The sequence below is a fragment of the Symphalangus syndactylus genome, chromosome X (genome assembly GCF_028878055.3).
Source record: "Symphalangus syndactylus isolate Jambi chromosome X, NHGRI_mSymSyn1-v2.1_pri, whole genome shotgun sequence".
Classification (NCBI taxonomy): domain Eukaryota; kingdom Metazoa; phylum Chordata; class Mammalia; order Primates; family Hylobatidae; genus Symphalangus; species Symphalangus syndactylus.
In genome coordinates this window covers 61,647,908-61,660,631 of record NC_072447.2, presented here as the reverse complement: position 1 = coordinate 61,660,631, position 12,724 = coordinate 61,647,908, and the positions used below count along the sequence as shown (strand labels likewise).

At 41.8% G+C, this 12,724-nt stretch overlaps 1 protein-coding gene across 8 annotated transcripts in view; it reads right to left on the bottom strand.

Moving 5' to 3' along the window:
- The window catches only part of LOC129475585 (zinc finger protein 81), a 97,803-nt gene that overhangs the window by 24,121 nt on the left and 60,958 nt on the right, over positions 1-12,724 (bottom strand). For all 8 annotated transcript variants that reach the window (XM_055267734.2, XM_063634413.1, XM_063634411.1 and 5 more), the window contains 2 exons: positions 8,093-8,219; positions 287-382 (listed from right to left, as the gene is read on the bottom strand). In XM_055267734.2, coding sequence (XP_055123709.1) covers positions 287-382; positions 8,093-8,219 — 223 coding nt within the window. The remainder of the gene's footprint in view (positions 1-286; positions 383-8,092; positions 8,220-12,724) is intronic.

Genomic DNA, 12,724 nt, shown 5'->3' with positions numbered 1-12,724 from the left:
CTAAGAAAGCAAGACCTCTAGTGAGGAAGCCTGGCATATGATCCAGAGTATAGGAATTGGGGCAATTCTCCTGGAAGAAAGCCAAGCAAAGAAGACAGGTGATAACAGTAAGAGAAATAAAGGGAGAGAACAATTTGGCACCGGAGAGGCCAATGCTACCTATCCTCAAGCAATTTCTAAAGTTTCCAACCTTTAAGCAGTAATAGCATTTTAAAGGCATCCGTCTTCCTTAGGGAAAAAAAAAAATTACTTCGTGTCCCCATCTGCCTGGGTCACACCCACTCACCTGAACAGCTCTGATGTGGGGCTTCCCCTTCCAATGTCCATGGCCCCTCTCCTTGCTCCAACTTGAAGATGACCTCTGGTTTAGGAACTTTGAACCCTGTTAACAGGACATGATAGAGAATTGGGTCCAGCAAATTGCTTTCCATTTGTTCTTTGGAGAAGTAACCACATTTCATTGGGAACTGAGTAATAATCACAGAGGTGAAAAGGGACTGAAGAATCTCAGACAAATCAAGGAGGACATCATCATAGGGTTCGGATGTCCCAGATAGCTCAGTGGTGGTGACGGGAAACACAACGAGGCTCTATATTGGTGTCCTAAGGCTGCTATAACACAGTACCAAAACCTGGTGGCTTACAACAACAGAAATTTATTGTCTCTTATGTCTAGAGGCTAGAAATCCAAAATCAAGGTGTCAACAGGGTCATGCTCTCTATAATGGATCTAGGAGAGAACGCTTTCAGCATCTTCTAGCTTCTAGTGTTTGTCGGCACTCTTTGGCATTCCTTGGCTTGTGAATACATCACCCCAGTGACATGTCTGTCTTCTACCTGCATATCTTCTTATTGTCTTCCCTCTACGCATGCTTGTAGCAGCAATACCCCAATTTCTGCCTTCATCTTCATATGGCATTCTCCCCGTGTCCAAATTTCCCCTTTTTATAAGGACACCAGTCAGATTAGAGTAGGGCCCACCCTAATGACTTCACTTTAACTTGATTACCTCTGCAAAGACTCTATTTCCAAATATGGTCACATCCTGAAGTATCAAGGGGTAGGATTTCCACATAGTTTTTGGGGAAGACAAAATTCTACCCACAAGAGTCTGCCCTCTAGTCCCCCAAAATTCATGTCCTTCTCACATGCACAATACATTCACCCCATCCCAACATCCTCCAAAGCCTTAGTCATTCTAACATCAACTTATAAGTCAAAAATCACATCTCGACATCGTCAACTAAAAGTCCCAAATCTCATCATCTAATTCATCCAAATAAGTTATGGATGAGACAGGATATAATTCATCCTGGGGAAAAATTCCTCTCTATCTGTGAACCTATGAAACCAGACCACAAGTTGTCTGCTTCCAAAATACAATGGTGGGACAGGCATAGGATAGATATTCCCACTCCAAAAGGGAGAAACTGGAATGAAAAAAGAGATAGTGGGACCCAAGTCTGAAACCTAGCAGGGAAAATTCAATTAGATTTTAAGGCTTGTGAATAATCTTATTGTCTCCATGATCTGTCCTCTGAGCCCACTGGGTGGCAGGTAGCCCTGGGCCAGGAATGATACCCCTCACTATTACCCCTAATGGTCCACTAGCAAAATTTTTGCTACCTGTCTCTGTGACCTTACGCTCTGCTGTTCTAGAGGTCTTAATTCCAAAGGCAGAAATACTTCCACCAGGAAACACGCAATGATTCCACTAAACTAAAAGTTAAAACTCCCACCCGACCACTTCGGGTCCCTCATGCTCCTGAATCAACTGGCAAACAAGGGAGCTACGGTTTTGGCTGGGGTAACTGATCATGATTACCAAGGGGAATCCTTGCATTGCCTAATTTTAGCAAGATTCCTGTTAAGTCAGTTTAGCTAGAATCCCCCAACCTCAATATCTGATCACCCTTGATATCTGATCAAATTCCTCATCTTCTACTATCCCCCACATAATATTTGATCACCCTCACCTGCCTTCAGCAAGAATCTTGTCAGGTCAGTTTAGTAACAATCCCCCTTTATCCCTGATGTTTCCTCTTATTAGTCATTTTCCATCTACTGGCCCCACTCTGCTCCTGGGCTATATTTATAAATCCCCACTTGTCCACATTGTATTTGGAATTGAGCCCAGTTCTATACTGAAGTATCTTTTCCCCTATTGTAATAGTTCTGAATAAAATCTATTTTCACCGCTTTAACTATTGTCCAGCTCTGGTTTTCTTTGACAGTTTTGGTGCCACAACTCGGATAAGATCAGATTGATCACTGGACCCCAGACTTCTCACCCAGAATCTGAAGTATGCACCTTTGAAGCCTTTGTCTTCACTCCTGACTGATTGGGGACCCATTGATGAGTCCGACTCCTGAGCCTCTGGATGACAGTCCATTGAAGCACAGTAAGGACAGATTTTGATTTTTTTTTTTTTTTTGAGACAGAGTCTCACTCTGTCACCCAGGCTGGAGTGCAGTGGTACCATCTCAGCTCACTGCAACTTCTGCCTCCCGGGTTCAAGTGATTCTCATGCTAGAAGGTAGGTTAAAGTTCCAGGTAAGCAGCTGTTTATAAGAAAATAAGTTAGAGTCTCATGCAAGGAAAGGCTGGGTTAGTCTCCTAGGCTTCTCTCTTTGTAAGAGGCTGGGTTCTGTAAGGAATAGAAGCTGGGTCAGAGTCCCAAGTTTCTCTATTTATAACCATAAAAGTACTATAGTTAAAAAACATGGGAACTTCTCAGTCTACCAAAATATCCCCTTTTGAACCCCTGCTGGCTATATGCTCCACCAACTCCACCTGTTTCCTGTCTTGTTGGCATGATTTTACTAAGGATAATTTGGAACTTCAGGCGTTTCCTTGGGAAACTTTACATCTCCCCCAACTGTCTCCTCCAAAACCTCTCCCTTCCCATTGCTTCTGCTCCTCCTTCTTCCTTTTACCACCTTTGATCTTCTCTTTAGGCTCTCTTGAATCCTTTCATAGGTCTCTCTTCAAACCCCTACCTCTTCCACCCCTCTATCCATTCCTGCCAGACCTTTCCCTTCCTACTTCAGTCTCTTAACTCCCTACAGTCACTTGAACTTTGGGACCCCTCCTCCCATCAGGGGCTCTCAAGAGACTGAGGGAACCCTAAAAGCAACCACCTGAGACTAAAAGAGAAAAAAAACTAATTAGAAATAGACTGGACATTGAACCTTTAAATTCTTGAGTCTCCTTTGCCAGTAGAGCCAGCCCTTCTACCCTATCTGAGAAGATTAACCCTACTTTGCCTGAAGCACTTTCCGTGGCTTCCCCTGAGGTACTTGCCTTGACAGGCACTGCCAATTCCCTTAAGAGCCTATGCTCACCACCCTTCTTTGCTTTTAGACATATAACTGGACTCAAGTCAAAGCAGGTCCCAAAAGGTGAAGTACAAAGAATGACCCATGAGGATGTGTGTACACCAAAACTGCACGATTCATTTAATTTATGCAGACAAATCTAAAGACTATACATGGATATGGACATCAAGCGTGTATGATAAAGGTGGAAGAAACAAAAAGTTGGATCAGGCTGAATTGATTGATATGGGCCCACTAAGCAGAGATTCTGAATTTGATATTGCTGCTGGAGGGGTTAGAAAGGGCTCTAACAGTTTGGTTGGCTGGTTGGCTAAACATGGACCAAAAGGTGGCCTACACTAAATGAAGTTGAAATGCCAGAACTGCCTGGGTACTCTGCAGAGGAAGGTATCCAAAGAATTGGACTGTTGGAGGGGATTTATCATGTGAGACCTGTCCATCTACTCTGGGAGGGTCCAGAGGACACACCTGTCACCACTGCGAGAAACAAATTTTTAAGGGGAGCCCGAGCATCCTTGAAGAGCTCTGAGTGCTCTTGTCTGTAGGCTGGAACTTACAGTGGGAACTGCAGCCTCTGAGTAGGGAAACCAAAGTGCAATGGGGGTAGCTGGATCCTGGGGTGGCAGGGGTTAAAGGGAGGTACTTAATCGCCAAATGCAAGGTGAACATGGCTACCACAGTGGACAGCAGAGTCAAAGCAACAATCAGAATAGTCTGATTCACAGAGAACTATGGCACTGGCTAGTTGATCATGGTGTCCTGAGAAAAGAAACAGATGGGCAGTCTACACAATAATAAGTTGATCTGTATAAGTAGAGGAGTTCTAGGTCAAGTGAACAAAACTCTAACTCGAATCATAAAAGCACAAAGTCACAGCCCTTCAATCAATTCCCAGACTTGAGCCTATTTACAGACTCAGACCCAGAACCCCTTGAATGAAGGGGAAGCCAGGTTCCCTTAGGGAAGGACTCTGGTACACTGCCAAAAACTTATACTATGAAATCTTTCTCCCAGTGTTCCCCAAAGGGACCTATGGCCTTTTATCAAGATAACTATGTATTGGGAAAAAAGAATAATCAGACATTTTGGGAATTACTGGACACTGGCTCTGAACTGCCACTAATTCCAGGAGACCCCAAACACCATTATGGTCCACCAGTCAGCATAGGAGCTTACGAAGTGTAGTGGTTAATGGAGTTTTAGTTGAGGTCCATCTCACAGTGTGTCCAGTGGGTCCCTGAACCTGTCCTGTGGTTATTTCCCCGGTTTCTGAATACATAATTGGAAGGACATATTCAGCAACTGGCAGAAACCCCATATTAGTTCCCTGACCTGTGGAATGAGGGCTACTATGGTGGGAAAGGCCAAGTGGAAGCCACTAGAGCTGCCTCTGCCTAGGAAAATAGTAAACCAAAAGCAATACCACATTCCTGGAGGGATTGTGGAAATCAATGCTACCATCAGGGATATGAGGGATGCAGCGATGGTGATTCCCACCACATCCCCATTCACCTTGCCTATTTGGCCTGTGCAGAAAATAGATGGATTTTGAAGAGTGACAGATTACTGTAAACGTCACCAAGTGGTGACTCTAATTACACTTGCTCTTCAAGATGTGGTTTCATTGCTTGAGCAAATTAACACATTCCCTGGTACCCTATGCAGCTATTGATCTGGCAAATGTTTTTTTGTGATACTTGTTAGTAAAGACCACTAGAAGCAGTTTGTTTTTGGCTGGCAAGGCCAGCTATACACCTGTACTGTCCTACCTCAGAGGTATATCAACTCTCCAGACCTATGTCATTATTTAGTCTGCAGGCATCTTGATCACCTTTCCTTTCCACAAGATATCACACTGGTCCATGACATTAATGAGATAATGCTGATTGGACCTAGTGAGCAAGAAGCAGCAACTACGCTAGACTTATGGGTAAGATATTTACATATCAGAGAGTGGGAAATAAATCTGAAAAAAAATTTAAGGGCCTTACACCTCAGGGAAATTTCTAGGGGTCCAGTGGTATAGAGCATGTTGAGATATCCCTTCTAAGGTGAAGCAAAAATTGTTGTATCTGGCCCCTCCTATAAGAAAAAAAGAAAAGGCACAATGCTTACTGGGCCTCTTTGGATTTTGGAGGTAACACATTCCTGATTTGGGTAAAGCTACTCTGGCCCATTTATCAAGTTATCCAAAAAGTAGCTAGTTTTCAGTGGGGACCAGAACAAGAGAAGACTCTACAACAGATCCAGGCTGCTGTACAAGCTGCTCTGCTGCTTGGACCATATGATCCAGCAGATCCAATGGTGCTTGAAGTGACAATGGCAGACAGGGATGCTGTTTGGAGCCTTTGGCAATCGCCTCTAGGTGAATCACAGTGCAGATCTTTAGGATTTGGGAGCAAAGTCCTGCCATCCTCTAGTAGTGGATAACTACTCTCTTTTCGAGAAATAATTTTTGGCTTGCTATTGGGCCAGAATTTACTCTCCCACTGAATTTAGGCATATTAGTTAGTGGAGAAGAAACTTAACAAGGATTCCCTCAGTAACAGCAAGTGAACATGGAAGAGCCCAGTGCTAAACCTCTGCCCCACAGTGGGGGTGCTGGAAATGTGGCATAGAGAAGACCCCCACTGCTGCTCATAGCACCCAAGTCCTTCTGATTGAGGCCCAGCCTGATGATGGTATGAGGCCAGCAGCAGGCTCTGGTGCACTGGGCCTGGGCGTTATTTGGGCCATGTTGCTTGAGAATGTACCCCAAAGTGGGTAGTAAACTTCATCTACTAAGGCTAAATACCTGCACAAAATTGATAGTTAACAAGAACCATAAGGGAAAGTTAAAAAGATATATATATTTGGTCTTCATCACCTGATACGGTTTGGATCTGTGTCCCCTATAAGTCTCATGTCAAATTGTAATCCCCAATGTTGGAGATGGGGCCTGGTGGGAGGTGACTGGATCATGGTGGTGGATTTCTCATGAATAGTTTAGCACCATCCCCTTGGTGCTGTTCTCATGATAGTGAGTGAGTTCTCGTGAGATCTGGTTGTTTAAAGGTATGCAACATCTCCCCCTCACTCTTGCTCTTGCTCCCACCATGTAATATGCTTGCTTCCCCTTTGCCTTCCGCCATGATTGGAAGCTTCCTGAGGCCTCCTCAGAAGCAGAAGCCACTATGCTTCCTTTACAGCCTGCAGAACCATGAGCGAATTAAACCTCTTTTCTTTATAAATTACCCAGTCTCAGGCATTTCTTTATAGCAATGTGAGAACAAACGGACTAATACATGGTGTAACCTCAGATCAGACATGATAACCCTGCAACCTTGGCCCTGCCCCCTCAGCCCTGAAAACAAAGAGAAGGCCCTGTTCTCTGAAACTAATGAGGCAATGGGTCCCCCCATCTCCCCAGCCTGTGCCTTCAGGGCCTGTGGTGGCAGCTGCAGCCCTACTAGCTTCTGAACTATCCTCAAAGTCATTCTTCCCTTTTCTTGAAGGATGACACATGTTCACAGTCAAAATAGCTTTACCATCACATTTCCTGCTTATAGAATCCCAGAAGTCCAACAGCCTTCCTTCATTTTCTCCTGTCTCTGTCCCCTTCAGTCCAACCTGGAAGCATTTCTAGTGAGACAGTTGATTGGATTCACAAGTCACACACCTAATCTCTTTAGTAATTGGTTGTCCAGACACACCCTTGGTGTTCTTTCCAGAGTACACTTTCTGAATTTTTGCCATATGGATAGGCTGAAAATTTTCCACATCTTCAAGTTCTGGTACCTTTTTCCTAACAACTCTTTCTTCAATTTATCTCTTTCTTCTCACATTTTACTATAAGCAGCACAGAGAAACCAGGCTGTGCTTTCAACACTGCTTAGAAATCTCCTCAGCTAAATATTCAGGTTCATCACATACAAGTTCTACTTTTCACCCAACAGAACGCAATTCAGCCATGTTCTCTGATACTTCATAACAAGGATCGCTTTTCTTCCAGTTTGCAATAATATGTTCCTTATTTCTATCTGAGATCTCACTAAAAGTACCTTTAACATTCGTGTTTCTACCAATAGTCTCGTTAAGGCAATCTAGGCTTTTTCTGTCAAGCATATCAAAACCTAGCCCTTAGCTCCAGCCTCTACCCGTTACCCAATTCCAAAGCCACTTTCACATTTTTAAGGTATTTATCACAGCCACACCCCATTTCCAAGTGTAAAACTCTATTAGTTTCCTAGGGCTGTTATAACAAAGTACCACAAACTAGGGGGCTCAAAACAACAGAAATTTATTGTCTCACAGTTCTGGAGGCCAGAACTCCAAAACCAAGGTGTTAGCAGGGCCATACTCTCTTGAAGGTGCTAGGGAAGGAACTGTTCCAGGCCTCTCTTAGCTTCTGGTGGCCTCAAGTGTTTCTTGGCTTACAGATGTATCGTTCTAGTCACATTCCATCTTCTCCCTGTGTATCTTCATATTGTCTTCCCTCTATGTGTGTCTGTGTGTGTGTGTGTATATATGTGTGTGCGCACGCGCGTATGTGTCTGTGTCCAGTTTTCTCCTTTTTATAAGGACACCAATTATATTAGATTAAAGCCCACCCTAATGATCTCATTTTAGCTTGATTACTTCTGTAAAGACTCTATTTCCAAATAAGGTCACATTCTGGGGGGCTGGGGTATTAGGACTTCAACATATTTTATTTGGGGGACACAATTTAACCCATAACAGGCTCCTCACAACTTCACAGGATGGTTGTCCTTACCCACTGAGAGCAGGTGGCTGTAGTTCTCCAACATTACATCCTGGTACAGGCGTCTTTGAGTAGAGTCCAGTTGCTGCCACTCCTCTCTACTGAAGTCCACAGTCACATCCTCAAATGACACTGATACCTGTAACAACACAATCTTGTTCAAGGCAACATGATCAGCACTGGAGGATTGAGAGAAAACAGATAGGAAGTTCTTTTTGATACTTTTTCATCATAATATACGATATGGTATGCCCATTAAATACTTAGTTTATATATACACACATATGTAATATTGTGTAGAATATAAAAATCTAATCATAAATTTCTGCTATTTATTATGCATGACATTTACTCTTCCATTTATTAAAAATTATAATTTTTAGTAAGGATTTGACATTGATCCTATTTTGTTGCTCATTTTTATGAGAAATTTGTGCTCTATAACTTGTAGAAGGAAGCACATATATCCCTTCCATCCCAATTTTTAAAAATTTCACATAGCTCCCTCTCCTGTTGCTTTCATTTACTCTTCAAAAATATGGCCTCTTTCTCTTGATGCCCTTTTATTGCTCATTTCTAATTTAATTCCGTCATGGTCAGAAAGTATACTCTGTATGATTTCAACATATGGTCTATCTAGGATAATGGTCCATGTCTCCCTGAAAAGAATATATATTTGGCTATTGATGGCTGTATTGTTCTGTAATATAAAAACAAGTTGGTTGAGTGTTGTTGAAATTTCCTGTTGCATCACTGATTTGTTTTCTACTTGTTTAATCACTTATTTGTCAATATTTTGGTAAAAACTGACAAATGTTAAAGTTTATATGGCTATGCAAAGGACCCAGAATAGCCAAAAGCAAGAAAAAGTATGAAGGATTTATACCCCCTAATGTTAAGATATACTGTAAAGCTACAGTAATACAGGCAGTATGGGACAATGTATGCACAGACAGATATACCATTAGAACAGAATAAAGTCCGGAAACAGACCCACACATGTACGGACAATTGTTTTTTGACAAAAGTGCCAATGTGATCCAATGGGCAAAAGTGAAGTCTTTTCAACAAATTGTGTTGGAAGAGATAGATATCAGTATTAGGAAAAAAGCATAAACCTTGACCCACCCCTCACACCATATACAAAAATTAACAAAAATTAAGTTTCAGTATGACTGCATTGCTTTTATCAGACCAACCTTCATACACATAACAACTATAAACTCTGAACAAAAAATATTTTAAAAACTATCTAAAGATACTAAGGAGCAACCCAAGTCAGGCATCTATGGGAGGAGAGCTGACACTTAGAAGAGAGGCTGGCACTTTAGCTTGTGAATAGGCCCAGTCAGTGCCATGTGGGGTAACTAAAATTCCAAGAGAAGTGGTACATGCTTGTGGTGCCGACTACTTGGGAGGCTGAGGCGGGAAGACTGATTAAACCTGAGAGGTCAAGGCTCAGTGAGCTATGATTGTGCCACTGCACTCCAGCCTGGGTGACAGAGTGAGACCCTGTCTCAAAAAAAAAAAAAAGAGAGAGACAGAAAAAAGAGAAGAAAACCACCAGTGTTATTGACTTGAAGAATTGAAGGGGAGTTCTGCAGTCATCACTACCATTGGAAAATCAAAGGGGAATCCAGAAAGGCATTAAAAGAGAGAAGGGTGCCTCAATTCTGTGAATGAACTCTGCCCAGATTCAGCTGATTGACCAGCTGAATGAACTGGAATTTGAGCTACCACATACCACAGAGAAAACATTTCCTAGTTTGAGTCTAGCCAAGTTAAGTGCTCCCTACACAAAGCAAAACAAAAATATCAACAATAGTCAGAGGAATTAAACAGAATCAAGCATCTCTAATATATGTTTCACAACAAAGATACAATCCAAAACAACTCAACACAGAAAGAGACAGAAAGGTATGGAGAGAAAGGGAAGAGGCTCAAGAGAAAATGCACTCAGAGACTGACCTGAAGTGATCCAGATGCTAGAATTAGCAGAAAAGCACTTTAAATCAGTTAGTTATAATTATGCTCAAAAATACACAAATATGTTCATAATGAATGATTAAATAGGATAGGCCAACTAAGAAATATAAACTATTGAAAAAAACTGAAAAATACAATCTGAAACCAAAAAGTTCACTGGATGGGCTTGACAGAAGAATAGAGGTAACTGAAGAAAGACGTAATTAACTTAAACATAGACCAACAGAAATTATCCAATCTGAAAAGCAGAGAGAACAAAATTGAAAATAAAAACAGAGTTTCAGGGATAATGCTATGGTTTCGATGTTTGTTATCCCTCCAAAATTCATGTTGAAACTTAATCCCAACGTAACAGTATTAAGAGGTATGGCCTTTGGGAGGTATTTAGGTCATGAGGGCTCGTGAATGGGTTAGTGTTCTTTTAAAAGGGCTGGAGGGAACTAGCTACATCCTTCCTTTTTGACCTTCCACACTTTCCACCATGTGAGGACACAGAATTCACCCCCTCTGGAGGACACAGCAACAAGGCGCCATCTTGGAAGCAGAGAGCAGCCCTCACTGGACACCTAAGCTGCTGGTGCCTTTATCTTGGACTTCTCAGCCTCCAGAACTGTGAGAAATAAATTTCTATTGTTTATAAGATACCAAATCTCAGGAATGTTGTTACAGTAGGACAAACAAATTAAAACAGATGAGTAAGACAAAAATCAAAAGATCTAACATACATGCAATTTAAGACCCAGAAGGAGAGAAGGGCAGAAAAGGTATTTTTAAAAATAATGTGCAGAAATTCCTCAAATTTGGTGAAAGACATACACTTATAGATTCAATAAGTTTTGCAAATTCCAAACAGAATAATCCACATAAAACCATTCCTAGGAGCATCATAGTCAAACTATTGAGAACCAAAGAAGACAAGATTTTAAAAGCAGCCAGAAAAGCCAAAAACAAACAAAAAATCCCCCCAAATATTACATACAGAGAAATGGTGATTCAAGTGACCACTTATTGCTCAACAGAAGAAGTGGAGGCTAAAACACAGTTGGATGGTACTTTTAAAATGCTGAAGAAAGTAAACTATTATCTGGCTGGTTAAATGTTAGGAGTTATTTGATTAGGTCTCAAGGCCTAGGAATAATTCTTCATGGCTTTTGGCTCCACACTCTGGGTTCTTGGCACCACCATCTGAGTCATCCTTCCTTTTTCATGAAAGGCAACAAAAGAGTTTGCTCAACCTGCTTCCTGCCAGAAGAATTTTGGGGGGCCAACATGTTTTTCCATTTTTTATTGTTTATATCCCTTTCAGTCCAAAGTGGTAGTATTTCTGCTAATATAGTTTGCTCTAAAATTTTATTTTCTGTGAATCTCACTGGGTTCACACCATTAGACAAAAGCTATACACCCATAGCTCTCTCTGAAATTTAAGATTTCTCTAACATTCTCCTTAAAATCTTTTCCAGCCTCCACCAACTTCTCAGTTTGAAAGACACTCCCACATTTTCAGGCTGCCCCATTCCCAGTACCAAAATCTGTGTTACTTATCTATTTGATGCATAGCAAATCACTCTAAAACTTAGTAAGTTAAAACAACTGAATCACTCAGCACAACAGCCTGCAAGAAACTGAATCTTACCAACAATCACTTGAGTAAGCTTGGAAGTGGATCCTTACCTAGTCAGTCTTCAAGATGAATGCAGCCCCAGCCAACATGGACTGCAGCCTTGTGAGAGACCCTGAGTGAGAGGATCCATGTAAGCCACACCTGGATTCCTGACCTACAGAAACTGTGAGGTAATAGATGAGGGCAGCTCACAACATGGCAGCTTCCTTCATCAGAGCAAGCGAGAAGAGCCAGAGAGAGTATGCCAGCAAGGTATCTTACAATCTCTCTTTTTTTTTTTTTTTTTGATGAAGTCTCGCTCTGTCACCCAGGCTGGAGTGCAGTGGCGTGATCTCAGCTCACTGCAACCTCCACCTCCCTGGTTTAGGCAATTCTCTGCCTCAGCCACCCGAGCAGCTGGGATTACAGGCGCCCACCACCACGCCTGGCTAATTTTTGTATTTTTAGTAGAGACAGGGTTTCTCCATCTTGGCCAGGCTGATCTTGAACTCCTGACCTCATGATCCATCTGCCTCGGCCTCCCAAAGTGCTGAGATTACACCACGCCCAGCCACAATCTCTTATAACCTAACCTCAGAAGGGCCATCCCATCACTTTTGCCATATTCTATTTATTAGAAGCAAGTCACTAGGTCCAGCCCACACATAAAGGGAAGTGGATTACACAAGGGTGTGAATACTGAGTAGTGGGGATCACTGAGAGCCATTTTAGAAGGCTGCTTACTACAGTGTATCAAAATTTGTGAGAAGCAGATAAAAGACAAATTTAGAAGGAAAGTTATAGCTTTAAACACTTATATTACAAAAGTCTAAATCAGTGTCCTCAAATTTACCCTCAAGGAGCCATTAGCTAATAGAAAATGAAGGATCAAATAAACCTAAAGGAAGTAAAAGAAAGGAATTACTAAAGAACAGAAATAGAAAACAAATCATAGAAAAAGTTAACAAAAAATTAACTTGAGCTAGATTATAGACCTAAACATGAAAGCTGAAACTAAAAATGCCCTAGAAGGAAATGTAAGAGGTTATCTTTGCAAC